The sequence below is a fragment of the Terrapene carolina genome, unplaced genomic scaffold (assembly GCF_002925995.2).
Source record: "Terrapene carolina triunguis isolate 2854851 unplaced genomic scaffold, T_m_triunguis-2.0 Scaffold192, whole genome shotgun sequence".
Taxonomy (NCBI): domain Eukaryota; kingdom Metazoa; phylum Chordata; order Testudines; family Emydidae; genus Terrapene; species Terrapene triunguis.
In genome coordinates, this window is record NW_020664543.1 from 22,929,129 (window position 1) to 22,946,399 (window position 17,271).

Here is a 17,271-nt window from a genome sequence, read left to right on the forward strand (position 1 = left end):
GTCTGGTCATCCCACCTGGCCTGAAACTCTATGACTACACTAAGAATTACTGGCAGGAACTGGCAAATAATTCAGACAACAAATTCAATCACATCATAAGCTGTTTACAGAGGCAGATGCTTGTCAATTAAATAAATTAATCCACCTGAGCTGAGAGGTTTGCCCCATCTCTACTTGTGGACTGCACAGAGTGCATAATGCCACATGTGCTACCAAATGCCAAGCAGCATCGCGTTCCTCCAGCAAGGTCGGTCACAGTAGCATGAGCAGGGTGTCAGTGCTTGGGAAGAATGGAACCTGTAGCTCAAACTGACACCTTTCCCATGAGCCCTCACAGCTAAGTGTCTTGCTTGCCGTGGAGGAAGGAAGCCTTTGAGCAGGAGGAAGTCAGAGCGTTATGCCCAGTGAAAGAGAAGCTGGTGTCTGGCCTGCAGGCTTGCTGATCAGTTGGCCGTGTGCTCTCTCTCAGCACCGGAGACACCCAACTCTGCGTGCGGACCCCCAAATGTGAATCTGATTTGCCGTGAGTTGACCCCATTCCGGCTTGCCCCACTCTAGTCAGCGTGCAAAGGTGTCCGCCTCTGTGCCCAAAACGATTTGAATTTTGCAGTTTTTAGCAGATGATGTAATAGCACATGACTGAGCATGAGTGCCTGGAGATAGTCGAGCTGGCCTGAGGTCAGACCTCTGGAGAGCAGCTTCTGGCATGTGGGAATTGCAGAGAAAAGGGATGTGGTAGTGCACTGGGAAAAAGAGCAAGCCTGAACATCTGCACTTTGAATAGCATCACAAGACACAAGGAGAGGTTTCCTACTTCCTGAAGTGCTGCTATGTGCATGACCTCCAGTCCCACAATAGCAACCCCCCTCCTATGCACTTGGGGAGCAGCCCAGATTCCAGTCTCATTCTCCATTGTGTGCTGGCCATTGTGCAGGGGGAAGCCGGGGAAGGGAGATCCCAGCCACACAGTTCCAGGAGTCCTGGGCATGCATGTTTCTGGAGGCAGAGCTGCAGTTGGTTTGGTGCGCTAGGATTTATGAAGCTTGGCTTCCTGAGACCCTCCCCTGTTGCAAGCTTTTCTTTTTTAGCCTGTCCAATTCAGAATGAATTGATGGCTTCCTGCTATTTTAATGGAAGCTTTGCCTGGGCTATTCTGGTTTGCTTTGCAACCAAAAATAAATTTGGAACTTAGGGACTGAGCAAATGCTAGCAGCTGTAGTAAGCAGCAGGCTGCTAGGGTTTGCTATGTCCAGCTAAGTATGGTAAGTGAAGGATCAGAGGTGCTGAACTGTTAACCTTCAACAAGTCCATCTTCTGATGTGAGGCCATCAGCTCTCCCAAGTTAAGTAGCCTCAAGACTTGGATGGAAGACCTTAGCCTGGCAGGAGGTGGTGCTAGGGACTCTGGAGTTCAAGCGAGCAAATAATTCACATTGCAGTGTTGCCAACCCTCACAATTTTATCATGAGTCTGGCAATATTTGATGTTTTTCTTACAGCCCCAGCTCCTAGACTCGTGTGAGTAAGTGAGAATCTCAGCTTTCATTTTTGTAACAAGTTTCTAGCCTTTCTAGTTAAGGAGAAAATCTTGAAAACGTGACCCAAATGTACCTACCCTAAAGACTCAAACCAAAAGAACTAAAATGAACCAAAAATGTCTTTTTTTTTTTAGGCCTGATTCATGATTTTTAAATGGTTGGGGTTGGCAATATGGCAACTAATAAGTTGATTATTTTTAATCTTTACTCTTTTCCCCCCTTTTCTCCAATTGTTCAGGAACACCTCATGCTATTCCTGAATGGATTCATAAGTATTGGTGAATTTCCTCTGTGAATAATTCTTAGTCTGCAGATTGCCCATAATTGGTTTTGTTACAAACTTCCGCAGTGTTGCCTAGTGACATAAGTCAGCTGGTGTTGTTTCTGTTATCTGGTTGCATGATTTACATTCAATGCACAGCACACATTGCAACAAGTGTGAATAAAGTTTCCTCACACGGAAAATGTAAAGGGTCACAAACTTGGCTGAATATAAATTCCCTTTTGAATTTGAATAGTTGCAAAAATATTTTCCATTATTCACTCATGCGGTGCTCATTCCTCCCAGGGGAAATCTGGGATTGACTGGCACCAGCTAATGTACATTTTTAAACATGACTATCTTTGTCCTCGTTGGGCGCTAAGTAGCATTTAACAGAGTGTTAATTTAAAGATTGCAGTTAACACATTTTCTAATGTTCCTCACTTTCCTGGAGTAGACAAAGATGGGATGTGCTGTGCCAATGGTCTAGTCTGTACTTACAACGCTAGGTTGATATAGCTGCATTGGTTAGGGATGTAAAAAAATCCATGCTCCTGACCAGCATAGGTACGGCAACCTAATCCCTAGTGTAGACGCGGCGTAGTTAAGCCAACCTAAGGCCAGGTCTGCACTACAGACATATATCAGTATAACTATGTCACTCAGGGGTGTGAAAAGTCCTGTTATACCTGTGCAATGCCTGTTGAAGTCAATGGGAATCTGAGCATTGTTGTCATTGGGTGGGGTGCTGGACAGGAGCAGTTCTTGCAATCGGATGGTTTCCTACAAAGCTTCCTTCCATCTCCTGATAGCTTTTGGGTATTTTTGTAACCAAGTAGCACAGCTGATCCTCCTCTTCTCGTGTGTATTTCCTGCAGGTCCAAGAGACATGCAACTATGATCTCCTCACTCCATTGGCTCTGCTCTTCTATTCTGCAGCTCTGTGTGTAAGTCCTAAAGTTTTTAACTGATTGTAACTTCAGCTTCAGGGACAGGCTGAGGATTGGAGCACTGCCCTAGCTGAAAGCAGAATAATGTTGTTATGTAAGACATAAGAACTGCCATACTGGGTCCATCTAGCCCAGTTTCCTGCATCCGACATTGGCCAGTCCCAGGTTTTCAGGGGAGTGTACAGAACAGGTCAGTTTTGGATAGATCCACTCCGGCTTCTTGTCCCAGCTTCTGGCAGTCAGAGGTTTAGGGTTGCCCTAAGCATGGGGTTCCATCCCTGACCATCGTGGCTAATAGCCGCTGATGGACCTATCCTCCAGGAACTTATCTAATTCTTTTTATAACCCAGTTATACTTTTGGGATATCCTCACCTGAAGTACTGTCCTCTGCCCTGGTCTTCTCATCTGGAAAAAGATCTAGCAGAAGTGGAAAGGGATCAGAAACAAGCAACCAAATAGCATAAGTCGGAGAAACTGAGAAGTTTGGGTCCATTTATGTTTAGAGAGGGGACGTGATAGAAGTGTACAAAATAAGGTGTGTATAGAAGGTGAATCTGCCCCATTTGCTCTGTCTCATAATAAATCAAACCAAGGGAACTTCTAATGAAACCCAAAGGCAACACATTTAAAACAGATAAAAGGAAATACTTTTTTTTCACACAACATATAATTATCCTGTGCAGTTCATTGCTCCAAGAGCTCATGGAGGCCAAGACTAAGCAGGATTCATAAAACTGTTAGGCATCTGAAAGGATGAGAACATCCATGGTTGCTAAGAATGTTTTCTTTAGTAAGAGGGAAACTCTCCTGCTTTGGAGTATAAGCCACTTAACTGATGGCACTTAGGAAGAAATGACCCCAACAGGCAGGTTATTCTGTAGTTGTCCAGAGAAGGGTTTCTTGAACCTTCCTCGGAAGCATCCAGTGCTAGCTACAGTCAGGGAGTGGACTGTACGACCTCTGGTCTGATCTAGACCGAGAGTTTTTTTTATTATCCTCCCAGCGCCAGCCCACATACCTGCTTTCCCATGATGCTAATGGCTGCTGAAACCTCCTCCTCTTTTACTTGGGCTATCGAGCAGCTAAGTTTGGGAGCCTAGTTTGGGACCTGGGAGGATCTGAATCTAAGTGGTGTCGGGGGGCAAGGCCGAAGAGGAAGGACAGGCCTCCATGACTGTGTCCTTGGCCCGCCTTGGATTGTAATCCTCTTGCTATTTCTATTTCCCCTATAGACTCCTCACTTCCCACAAGACTCTGACCTGCTTCTGAAGGCCATTAGCACCTACCACACCTTCCTTACCTGGCCTATGCCCTACTGCAACATCTACCGGGAGCTACTGACCTTCATCAGCGATGAACTCAAGGCCCCAGGTAGGAATCCAAATCGTCCATCGTTTTACAGATCCCTCTGACCCGTAGTCTTTGTGGTGTTGGGTGCAGCTAACTTAGCCTCAGAGGGTCTGAGTGAAAGTGACTGTTGTTCTTGCCAGAAACGCTCACCACAGTGGCCAGGTATGCACAATGTTCTCTCTGGAATTCTCCCAGTGTTGCTCTCATACACACACGCTGCGTTTAAATAAGTCATGCAAAGCTCAGGACCAGCAGCCATGCAGCAAATTGTGGGTCCATTTGCTACCATCTGCTCTGTGTTTTCCAATACAATTGTAAATGGGCTTTTGTCATCTGGGAGGAGCGGGCTGAGACCGCTGAACTCATTTCACTGATGCCCTAACACAGATTGGAAGCCAACTCTCCTCCAGAGGTGAAAAGCTGAATTGACACAGTTATGTTTCCAGGGACATGTGTTTAGCATTAATGCTGTCATGTAGAGGAACCGTATTGCATGGCACCGGACATGTCTCCATGAATGTTAAATTCAGACAGACATGCTGATCTCGGTGGATTAACGAAGCGGATGAGCATTTCCACTGCAGCCTCTTTGTTCTGGGGGTATCTTTTGCATGGTAAACCAGCTCTGGTTGCTCCGTGCTGCTATTCCAGCTAGCCCTGAACTTTGCTTTGAGAAGGAAAGTGACTCAGCGGCACAATTTGGTTATAACAGTGAATCCATTCATTCCCATCAAGGTGGCGTTAGTCTTTGAGTGTGCTGCTTTGTAAAAAATTTTCATACAGTTCCCTGGAACTCCCAGCCACTGCTTTGTGGCTGAGGTGCTGTCTCTGTGTAATTGGACTTTGGGCTCAGCTGTAGCCGAGACCTGCAGCATGTAATCGTATCTGTCTTTATGCAGTAGAATCATCTTAATTAGACTATGCAGGTGGATGGCCTATTGATTCCAATTAAGCAGCTATTCCAATTAAAAGAAGAGGTCATTTAAAAAGAGTCTTATGCATTAGGATGGGACGCAGAGAATCATTTTTTTTCAGTACTGTATTAGAACAGATTGTAGAATTTCACACCCATTTAACATCTGGTTAATTGCCACGTCACCCCTTGGCATCATTTGATTGCTGATGCAGGATTAGATGAGCTCCAAGAAGAGTTAGGGGACATGCTGTTGAAAACCTGTGTTGGCAACGCTCAGGCCATGTCTACACTAGAGACCTTACAGTGGCACAGCTGTCCCGATGCAGCTGCGCTGCTGTAAGATTTCCCGTGTAGCCACTCTATGCTGACGGGAGAGAGCTCTTCCGTCGACATAAGTAAACCACCCCCAACGATCGGTGGTAGCGATGTCATCAGGAGAAGCTCTCCCACTGACATAGTTCTGTGCACACTACCACTTAGGTCGCTCAGGGGGGTGTTTTTTCACATCCCTGAGCAACATACATTTTGCCGACATAAGTGGTAGTGTGGACACGGTAGTCTACACAGCAAAGTTTTACTGGCATAGCTATGAATAAATCACTCCCAGCGTAGCTATGCTGGCAAAACTCCCAGTATAGAGAAGACAGAAGAGGGCATCTGTCGGTTTAGCTAATGTTGTTTGGGGAAGCGGTGTAGCTATTGTCGGCAGAAGAACTCCTTCCGTCTGCCTCTGCTGCGTCTCCACTTGGTGTCTCTGCCATCCTAGGTGTACTGGCAAAGGTTCTGTAGTGTAGATGAGCCCTGAGGCACCCATCATTGCTAACACCCTATGTACTAGCGCAGACAGGGCCAAGAGGAGGCCCCGTACTCCAGAGCTGAAGTTCTCTGGGAGGGCAGTGGGGGAATACACTGTGTGCTTCTTAACTGTGACGTTACCCAGGGATCCAATTTCTGCTGGTGATAGTGACTGGCAACAACTGCAGGCTAATTATCAGCAAATTATCAGTATCAGCAAAGATTCTTCAGCCAGTGCCAAAGGGTTAAGTAGAGATTAACCAGGTGTTAAGTGGGGGTGAAATTTGAGGTACCAGAAATGGGGGTGGAGAGAAGATGCTTTTGAGGGAAGCAAAAGGATAAAAAAATATCTTTGTAACTGCCATCTAAACCACATCCCAGCTCAGAGCTGCCCTGGGGCCCTATGATGTTAAGAATAGTGCACTGATTGTATTAAGTGAGGTGGCAAATGAGGCCCAGCCAGCAAGGGGGTCTGGATACGTTTCACCGGTTGGAGCTCTCAGGCCCTCCCAAACAGGGGTTCCCAGTGAAGCAGCCCAGTGGTTGGGGATGGCCCTGGTCTACACTACAGAGTCAGGTTGACGCAAGGCAGCTTATGTCCGTTTACCTTAAATGGGCAACCAGCTCCAGTGGGTTCAGCCCCTCCTGGGTACTGCTGAGACGGTAAACCTGGCCAAGCATCCCCCACCTTTCCAAGAGGTCTCCGGCCCTTCCCTCTCATCTGGCTGGGCCTGGTCTCTGGAACGGCAAAGCCACATAGAGCTGGGCTGCAATTCTGCAATGTCAGAACCAGGGATGATTCAGAACTGGGTCCCATTTTATCCAGACCCCTAAAGTGAGGGCGAGCAGGTAGGAAATTGCTCTGGATTTGGCCAGAGAGAGACTGTGAAGGTCCCCAAGAAAGCTGCCTGGCTCCGGCGTTCTCATCTTGATCAGTTCGCCTAGGTCCCCTCTGCTGTGCACATCTCTGTGGCCATGGTGTTTCCCATACTGCCTGTAATGAGAACCAAACCCAACAGAGCAGGCTGCACTGGCCAGGAGACCTGCTGGTCCCCATAATGGGCACTGCTCCCATGAAAGCAAGTGATTGAGGACTCCAGAGGGATAAAAGGAAAAAGCATGAGGCCAGACAGTGACAGCTGGGGAACGGCACCAGCAAAACAGGGAAGTCTTCTGTAACTCAGTGCAGGCTGTTGGCCAGTTCCTGTTTGCTGCGGCGTGATGCTCGGTTGCATGGGAGCAGTGATGGGATGCATTGCTCAATGCTAAATTTCTGGCAAGGTAGGAAACTGCAGTATTCTCCGGGGGGCAGTGTGCTTTGGGAATGCCTTTTTCTGATTGACAGCCGGGCTGGGCTACATGCTTCTGTCCGGAGATGGTGTATTCTGACCCCGTTTAACAGCAGCACAAGTTCCAGTATCCTGTCGCGAAAGCTGCGGTGTTGGGATGGAGATTATGCTGATTTCACAGGGCTGCCTTTGCGTGGGGAGTGTATAGGGGAACAAAGACGTGCAGGAAGGCAGGGCTTAGTGATAACCTCCTCCTCGAAATGACAAGTTCTGTTTTAAAATGTCAGTTTGACGTGCCCTCCCCCACCAATCGCTTCCTTCATCTTCTGGGCTCTGGAGTTAACCGTTCAAAGCCTGCCTCTTCCACGCCACCAGATGGATGAAAGCTGCCGAGTGGTGTGTGCAGTATCCAGAGGATTAATGTTTCCCCCTCTGAACTGTGCGGTGCCCACCGGGAAACTGGGTTTGCTGTGATGACAAATCTAGTTTCTTCCATTCACGGGGGTCTCTCCTGCACCCTGGACCAGCAGGCGCGGGGGACGTGGTGCCAGTGAGAGGCAGACTGCAGAGTGAGGTTCAGACTGGGACGTTTGTCCTGCAGACCTGACCCCCAGGCTGGGGGAGGAGATGTTGGGGTGGCTTATGTTCCTACTGCTATGGCAGCTCCATGCACTCATGCAGCCGTGGGATCACAGGGGAATGTGGCAGTGCAATATGGAATAGGAGAAGGTGGTTGGAAATCAGTCCCAGGGTTAGTCCCAGTCCTGATAAAAAGTCTCCCATCTGAACCAGGTTTGGGTGCACTTTGTCCTCTGGACAATTTTGTGCTGAAACCAGGAAAGGAATTATGTCTACACAACAGATGGGAACCGTCCAATATCTGTAGTGTGGATGGGCTCTAGAAGTACCGTGTGGCTGGTCTGGTGATGCTATTGATGATGCTGTCCCTGAACTTCTGTGGAATCTCCCAGCCTCATCTCTGTGGTCCGTTATCGCTGTGACACCAGTTCAGGAAGCCTGTTTTAAACACAACTGCAACCCCCTGGGAGATCCCCAGGAGCCTTCAGTGCATCCTGCTCTCATCATTACACCACTGATGCCCAAGAATAACTTGGCTGGGGGCTTGGAGCCAAATTGCTCTTTACACCCTACAAGAAGGCAGATGGTTCGACAGCCATAGAAACAGATGAAGCACAGGGCAGTGCCGATGTGCCCCGATCGTGAGCTGGAAGGACCGCCTTCAGGGACCAGAGCCTCGTTCTCTCTCCATGGCACATCCGATCCATAGCCTTTCCACTTCCAGTTCGCACCAGTAACAGTGATGGCTTTGTGGAGATGCACTTGTCCATTGGAAATCCAGTCAAGACCTTATAGACTCATTCTGTTTGCCAGGCACTTCCGGAGCTGTTTGTGGTACAGTATCACCAGATACTGTCCAAATGCTTCAGCTTTCCTGGGAATCTTATGAGGTCAAAGCCAAGAGGTAAAGATTAAGCAAGACACAGCCGCTGTCGATATTTGCCAAGAGTTCAATAAACTTTGGTATTGTCTGAGAGCCTGGGTTGGTGTGGATTGTTCTGCAAAGCACGATCATTGAATGAATCGATAAACAAAACATCAGCTTGGATCGCACAAGCCGCCCCAGGAAATTGCATGGGAAGGCACCACTCCATCAGGGGACGCTGCTGCAGGGGCTTTATGAGGCCCATGTCTGGTAGCTGCTTGGTGTCCTGGCTGAAATGGATTTGGTAGGTCTCAGCCCACTTCCCAGGAGCCACAAATCCAGATCGACAAAGCTGTCGGCACACTTGAGACTCATTGAGGGTGGCCGGGTATGCCACATGGACTGAGTGCCCGTCTGGTGCTCCTGGTTCAGGGAGGAAGCTGTGTGGGGGAGGGGAAGCTTGCACAACTGCTGCCTGCATGGCAACTTGTTCTATGGACAAATAAAAAGCCTGTGCCCAGGGCTGAGAACGCAGGCGGGTAGGTGCTGAATTTGCACATACAACCTGAGAAGATTTTAGAAGTCACGTTGGGGAAGGGGGGAATGGGATGCAGGTAAGAAAGAGAATTTTGTCCCCTCTCCTCCCCCCACCCCAGCACCTGGGACCCCTAATTCCTAAAGCACGTTACAGACGCTGAATGAAATAAATGAGAGAAAATCATTGCAAAGTCTTCTCCGTCTAGTGAGGCCTCGTGGATGTCCTGGGGAAGCGAGTGGAAGCTGCGAGTGGTTGCTGGTTGCAGTTCAATAGTGCGAATCTTCCTAAGTGGCGTAGGAAAACTTTCCCTGCTTATTTTCCCCCATGACTGGTCCTATTAAGCCAATGGGATTGCCTCACTGGAATGGACAACGTCCTGCCCGCAGCAGTGACCCATGTCAGAGACGTCAGAGACAGAACTGTACCCTGGTGTAAAGCCCCTTATTTTATCCTGGTTCCCTGCTGCTGATCAGCTGGTGTCCTGAAGCCTGGAGAGCAAGAGCTCGTCTCCTTTAATTCTCCCTCGCCTGACTGTGGAGGTTGCTTTTGGGAGTCATGTGGCCAAGTCCCTCCATGGCACTTCAGAGAACAGTGATTCCCACTGACCTTGGTACCTGACTGTTCTCCACCAACCTAGAGACTGTTCTTGACACTGATATGCAGAGCTGCTCAGCACTGCTGGGCTGAACGTGGCTTCTCATGGACTGGTGCAGGCTAGAGCATAGACCGTGCAATGGGGAGAGATTGGTCAACTGCATGGTCATGTGATCCTGATGGCCTCGGCAGCCACCCGGCTGAGGCCACACATCTTACGCCTTAGCAGTGACTCACCTTCCTGGTCCCCGTCTGCTCAGCTGAAGGGGATCCTGGGGCACTGTAAATGAAGATTGGACAGAACAGTAGAAAACGTAGCGCAGGGCATGGTCTGGCACTGGCAGAGGGATGCGACCTACTGGGTTTTCTCTGTTGTGTGCCCCAGCTCTCCATCGCATTCCCTTGCGTTCTCTCGTTAGCTGAACGTAGTTTAGACTTGCCTTCAAATCTCCCTGGAGTTGCTCCAGCTTCATAGCTGTCTGCTCCCGGCTCTTCTGCTTGCCAACCTGCCTTTCAGATTTTGTGTCCTCATCTTTTCCCAACACGCCCTTGCACTCTGCTCCTGTGATTTCTCCCTCAGCCTCCTGCTTGCCACCTCCGTCTCTCCTGTCTCATACTCACCTCACACCCAGCCCACTGCTCTGACTGCCATACGCCTCACACTTCTCCTCCCTGCTCTGTGTGAGCTCCCCAACCTGCTCCATGCTTACGGGTGACCTTGTCTCCATCTCCTTTGGTTTCTATCCCATCACTCCAGCCTCTTGCCCATATTCATCCTTGCCTGGTCCTGACCACCCCTCCATTCCCTCTCCATAGCTCTCGCACAGTTGAAGTAGGGCCGGTAACTCACCGCCAGCATGACATCTCCTATCACTTCGCCGTAGGCTTTGTTCCCACCCCACCCCACACCTACCCAGGTACGATCGGTTCCACCTGGAGAGTTGGGTGAGCCTCTGAATGCAAGTTACCTCTCAGGCCTTGTCTAGATGAGGACTGAAGATGTGAAGTTAGCGTATGGTAGCTAATGCGTTTTAAAAGATCAGGCGCCCTCCTGGTCTTTACCTCGGCCAGTTCAGCAAATGTTAAAAAGACACGCTTGATGCCAGCAGTTTACTGGCTTCTCTTGCTCCCGTGTGATCCAAGTTGCTGCCGTCAGTGAATTGCTTTTCTCTTTCCCCACAGGGATTTCGTACCAAAGGCTGGTGAGGGCGGAGCAGGGACTGTCCATGAAGAGCTGCCAGAGCTCCACCATGTGAGTGCTGCTGTGGGGAGATGGAGGGGATCAATGGGGGTGGCTCAATGTGGTCTAGTAGCAGGTCTCCCTGGAACCACCACTGCTCTTTCCCAAGTGCTCATAATCAAGGGGCAGATGCCGAGCTAGGGCAAGTGGCCCCTAGAACATCACCCTAGATGCAGCTGCGGCTGGGTAGGGTTCAGGGGGAGAAGGGGCAGTGGAGAACAACGCCGAACTAATGGTCAAAGCATTTGGATAAAGTGGAAATCACAGCATTCCCGTAGCAGCCGTCCTGGGCCCTCTCCAGGTCCGGTGTGTGTGTATGTGTTTGCTGACGCCCCATGGTGGGAAATGCGTGGTCTTGACGAGAACAGGATGGGGAAAAGAAGGGGCTGATCCGTGCCTCTCGCCTAGAGAATGCTTGGTCTGATTTCCATGCGTTGGAGAGCAGAGAAGATCCAAGGTGACGTGCATTAGCCCGAAGGGATGTGGGGCAAAGGTCAGAGGGAGGGGAACAGCTTTGCCCCATCCCGGGCAGGAAGTTTGACAGGGTTCATGCTTGATCAATAAAAGCGCCGTCTCTTGACAAATAAACAAGCCAGCACATAGCCAGGAGTATGTGACTGAGACAGGGAAGGGGGGGGGGGGGGGGCTTATCTGGGCCTTCGATCCCTTCCTCCCCACGCTATCACCCTCATCTGTAAATATGAAAGTGTGAACACAGAGCTGATCTCTCCCTAGCTTGCTATTAGCAACAGCCGCTGGCTCATGTGCCCTTACTGTGCGCATTTTTTATTACGGGCTTGTCGGCATGCAAGTTGTACTGCTTTAAATATACCCGTGTGGTTAAAATGGTACAGCAGCATGCCTCCCAGTAAGGATGCAGTGATAAAAGCATAAAGGTGCTTTCTACCAGGCTAGCTATCCCTGTATGGGAAAGGGACTAAGTTATACTGGTATTTGGTGTGTTAATACCAGTGTAACCACATTCACACTAGCAGTTGTACCAGTATAACTGTGTAGGTTAAAAAAAAAAAAAAAAATCATACCCCCTAACCCACATATTTCTACCAGTACAAAATCTGTGTATAGACCAGGCCTGGGCGTTATACAAAGCCTGTGCCCATTGCCTGAGGCTGTGGGCCTATTGAGGCCCCGATCCTGCAAACCCTGCAGCATGTGCTCAGCTTTAAGCAAGTCCTGTTGAGTACACCGGGTCTGCCCACCTGCTTAAAGTTAATCACCTGCTTAAGCACTTTGCTGGACCAGGGCCTTAGCAATTAACATGCAATTAGAGGCTGCTGTTAGTATGTAGAAGAAACTCCATTGCCGTGCTTAAGGAGTGCCTCTGTTCCCCACCGGTCTGCCTCAGGCTGTGCGCTGTGTCCTGAAGGTTAACGACCTCTGCCTCTGGTGTAATAGCCGGGAGCCCAGTTCCAAGAGCAGGGGCCTTCCTCTGAGACCATCCACCCCAGGTGTTTAAATCTAGGGACTCTTAGTTTGAGCACCTTGGTCAATCTCTGCAGCAGCAACTGCACATTAGGAGAAAGACGGGTCTTGTATGGTCTATACCCTCTCATGCCATGGATACATTCAATCACACCTGGAAGCTATCAAGGATCTGGTGCATCTGTCAAGATCTCATGTGGGCCCGGTAGCCAACCCCATTAACCAAGATGCTCTCCCAAGGGCAAGTTTTGTTTTCCTTCTCTTACTCCATTGCCCTTTCTGTCCTTCCCCAATCGTGTGTGATCTGTCTCATTCAGACTGCAGGCTGTTTGGGGGAGGGACCTGATGTCTGTCTGATGAAAGGGCCGTACCGCTGTGTGCAATCACAACGGTCTAGATTTGGGCCACTGTCAACATACACTTCCTGCTCTGTGCCCAGCCTGTGCTTTGGTAAAACAGCCTGTGGCCTGGCACAGTTGGCAGCTTGTGCTGATGGGAAGCCCAGGGACCAGAGTGCTGGGGCCCATCTGCCAAGCACTGACAGGGCAAAGCTGGTCTGTAGATGTCATTGCTGACAGTGCATAAGGGTGCAGAGAGGGAGAGCTCGGCAGTGCTGTGTGTATACAGTAAACTGGGATAATGAGGTGAAGGGCTTCTCTCAGGCTCCATGTTCCTGTAATGTGGAAGGATTTCACCATCTGGTGAGTGGAATAGTTTGGAATTGATCAAATCCAACACAAAGCTCCCAAGTTCCTCTGCTCCCCAGGTCTTGCTAACAGTGCAACTATTATTTATTATATCTATTCCGATGTCAGTGTCCAGTTTGCAAGGGGCTGTTTAATTAACCCTGGAGGTGCAGTGAGTTGATTTTATCTTACGCTCACTAACCACCATCCCATGTTGCCCTTAGCACGGTTCTGCTACTCAACCCCTCTGAGGTTCAGAGCGAATACCTGTCTGTTGCCAAGAAGATGAGCACCACGGAGCACACCCAGCACAGCACCTTCGTCATGCTAATTGGACATATCTACCAGGCCACTTTTGGGACCAAGTGCGATATGGGCAGCTTACAGAACATCCTGAAGGTAGAGTGAGTCCTGCGTTCTGCATGGAGGCCTTTAAACAAGAGCAATTCTATCCCCGGCACACAGGGTGATTTTTCTGTGCGCTGTTAAGCAGTGGTCTCCATCCCAGAGATGGCTGCATTTCCATTCTGACCCTTGTGCAATTCACGGATCAGTTTGGTTGCACAGTGCTTCTGGGGATGCTGCATGAATGTAAATTGTCTCGTGAGTTGCAAGGGGGAGGTGAGATCTCGCAGCAGTTCAATTCAAAAGGTAGAAACAACTATTCATTCCCATTATTTTAAAATGAAACAATGGGAAACGGTGATGAATAGAGCTGGTTGAGTTGTCAATCAAAATTTAAAACAAAACAAAACGTGGTTTCAACAACGATTTCTCAAGGAAAAAAATGTGTTGTCATACTTTCTTTTGTTTAATTAAATTTAGAATGAAACTTTTAAAAGTACTTTTTGAAACTTTTTTGTGGTGCGGGGGGGGAGTCCCACTTTTTTCTCACTACTTTACTTCTTTGCCCTGCCCTGCCCTGCCTTTTCGTTTTTTTAACCCACTGGAAAAAAAGGGGGCAGAAGGCAAAGAAGGAGGGAGGGAAGAGAAGAGACCTAAAATTCAAAGTGAACAAAAATTCCCATTTTATTTTTTTAAAATAGTTCAAATTTCCCCCCCAAACAAAAAAAAAATGGATTTATTTGAATGAAATTAAAACATTTCCCCCCCCAAAATGTTCATGGGGGTTGGGGGGAGAAGGGGCATTCACTTAGCTCTGGCCAGGAGCCTTTCTAGAAGAAGTGGGTTATGCTTCATGGAGAGAGATCACATGTTGACAAGCTGTCTCTGAATCTCTGTGCTCTCTTTAGTCCAAGACCTTAGAAGAGCTCTCAGAGATCCATTCTCACACCACAGAAGCTCAGGAGCTGGCAGCTGTTACCAGCGACCCTGCCGCAGCCAGGGAACAGCTGCGGTCCATGCTGCAGGACATTGGGGCTGAAGCAGGCTTTCCTAAGATCACAGGTATGAGAGTGAGTGGGGTTGTTCTAATTTATACAATGTTCTACTTTTCTTTCTCTAGCCTGGTCTGTCGTATACGTTAGCTGCTCTATTTTGAGAGATAAGGAGTGAATGCTGTGAAGCATGAAATCCTTGATTGGACTACGTTTCAAAAGTAGAACAAAAAATCTGCTCTGGCTCACTCCCTGATGATGAGCTGGTCTTTGGGGGTTTTTTCTTGCTTGTTTCTTTTTCTGCACCAGAATCTCAGCTTTTATTTAAAAAAAAAAAAAAAGTCTCTAACCCTTATGGTTAGGAAGAAAACTTTCAAAACGCAAACCGATTGTAACAATGACCACTGCCTGGGTCTGCAGACAGCCTGAAATTATAGCTCTGAGAGCTCTGAACTGCCCCATTCATCTCAGAGTATCAACACTCATGCCTAGCAAGGATTGCTTTAAACGTCGATGTTGTGAACTTTTTCACTGCTGCTGAAAGCACTCTCACAAGGAGAATGCCTGGCTGTATGGTGAAGGTCTGCGTGATCGGCTGTGAGCGATGGCTCATTGTGGTGTCATGATGGAGTGTGGCATGGGTTGTGGGCGGAGTTTGGGAGTACCATTCCAACCTGATCTCTGGTCCCAGCAAGGCAGAGGGGCGGAATGGAGCACAAAGCGGCATCTTAGCCCCATTGAGGGCGGACAGAGTCCAAGGAGCCCTCCAGCTGAGCTTGGCAGAGGCTGTTTTGTTTAACACTTGCACTGTCTGTGGTGAGAAGCTTCTCAGGTTGCTGTCCTACATGGGTGGAACTCACTTTGTGGGAGGAGCTAGTGAGAATTCACTACTTTCTTTCCTCCACACATTCATCCCTGGCTGTTAGGATGAATGGCTGGTGGCATCATTTGCTGGAGAGGAGTGTGGGGGGGGTTACAAGTGGAAGAGGGGCCTTGATGTTGGGACTTTTCACTTTAGTTGACGCTTGCTTGCGCTGACTTAAACTGGCCCTGAATAAATTTAGGCTGGACATAAAAGACGGTTTCTAACCATCAGAGGAGAGAGGTTCTGTAATGGCCCTTCCAATAGGAGGGGAGGCGAACAATCTAAATGGTTTTGAGATGGAGCTAGATAAATGTATGAATGAGATTATGAAATGGAGCTAGATAAATGTATGAATGGGATTATGAGATGGAGGGGCCTGCAATAGCAGGGGACTGGACTCAGTCACGCAGGAGGTGCCTTCTCACTCTATGTTCCTAACTTGCCACTTGCTCTTCTCTCTTCTCAGGGGTGGCCCAGTCGCGTAAACTCCACACTGTCCCCATCCCCGTTGCTCGATGCTACACTTACAGCTGGGACAAGGATAATTTCGGTAAGGCTAAAACTCACCCACAGCGGATTGCCAGTTTGGCTGAGGAAGAACTCCCCTGGCCCCCATGGCACAGGCGTGCAAAGACAGCTGTATCGTGGGGAGTTTGACTTCCTAAGAAGCACGGGGCCAGTGGTGGAGGCAGAATCCTAGACCAGAGAGATTCTCGAGGCCTGATCTTGCAAACACACACGTGCTTAATTTGAAATGTGTTGAAGTCATTGGTGCTTCTCGCAGGATTAAAGTTAAGCATGTATGTGGGTGTTTGCAGGACTGAGGCCTGGCTCTGTGCTGATCTGGTACCTTCCTGTGTTCCTAGAATGTAGATAATGTCAAGAGAAATAATGGCCCTTGATACTGAAAATGTACGTTACTGGAACTTACCCAGTACTTCGATGGGACATTCTCTGGGGCAGGGGCTGCCTTTCGGTTCTGTCTCTGTACAGCGCCCAGTACAATGGGGACCTGGTCCTAGGTACTACCACTATACAGACAATTAATAATAATGCAATTGTAATAGGGTGGTGTGCCCCTTTAAGGGTCAGGGAGCCTGTGGCCAGCCAGCCCTGGCTCCTTATCAGACACAGCTGGGGAGAGGTCAGTGATTGCCATAAAGGGCTGAAAGGGCTCAGTTGAGGAGGGGGGCAGCAGGAAGAAAGTTGGCTCCTAGCAGGTCCTGGAGCACTGGGGAGAGACACAAGGGGAAAGGCCCCTGGGTCCCTGCCGCCTGCTTGGGTCTGGGAAATAACTCTGTGTTACTTGGCGAGTTTTGTGTTCAAATGAATAAACCACACCACAAAGCAAGGGTCTGAAAGAGACTTGGGGCGCTGCCTCGGCCCTTCCAGGGCTGGGCAGACAGGCCAGCTGTCCTACAGCAACTTTGCCAAATTGTAGTGGCCCGCTTGGGGGCAAGTTTAGCTCCCTTGGCGGAAGGCCACACCGGAGCTGGAGGTGTGAGTCCCAGTTTGAGGACTGTGCTAAAAACAGACGTTCAGCCGCCACAGCAGGAGGACTAGCCCCGCTGAGTCGGTGCCTATGGTCTAGGATGGTGTGACGGTCCGGGACTCACCGCTGCGCCGCCTCCTGCTGGTGGTCTCAGGGAATTAGCTCTCCAGCACTCGGAGCTCCCTCTGCAGGCCGGTGTCCCGCTGCCGCTGGCCCCCGTGTCCCTCCTGGACCTGGTCGAGGGCTGCCCCCTGGCAATACCCCCACCAGTCTCTGTGGGTCTCCCCTCTCTGGGAACCCCCAACCCTCTAATCCCCACCTTGCCTCAGTCTGGGCTACTGCCAGTCATCACCAAGCCCCTGCTCCCTGGGGCAGACTGCAGTGTAAAAGCCACTCATCATAGGCAAGGGGGTTCGGACCTGCTGCCTTCCTCTGCCTCCCAGTACCTCTATGGGCCTTGGACCAGGCCCTGCAGCCTGGGGAGTTGCCAGCCTAGAGCTCCCCTGCTCCTCTGGCCTTTCCCCAGCCCTGCT

The 17,271-nt window shown here is 49.5% G+C and overlaps 1 protein-coding gene across 1 annotated transcript in view; it reads left to right on the plus strand.

Moving 5' to 3' along the window:
* PIK3R5 (phosphoinositide-3-kinase regulatory subunit 5) overlaps positions 1 to 17,271 on the plus strand; it is a 99,162-nt gene that overhangs the window by 63,727 nt on the left and 18,164 nt on the right. Inside the window, exons 4-9 of the mRNA XM_024201376.3 lie at positions 2,677 to 2,745; positions 3,982 to 4,120; positions 10,858 to 10,927; positions 13,269 to 13,443; positions 14,298 to 14,451; positions 15,713 to 15,796. Coding sequence (XP_024057144.2) covers positions 2,677 to 2,745; positions 3,982 to 4,120; positions 10,858 to 10,927; positions 13,269 to 13,443; positions 14,298 to 14,451; positions 15,713 to 15,796 — 691 coding nt within the window. The remainder of the gene's footprint in view (positions 1 to 2,676; positions 2,746 to 3,981; positions 4,121 to 10,857; positions 10,928 to 13,268; positions 13,444 to 14,297; positions 14,452 to 15,712; positions 15,797 to 17,271) is intronic.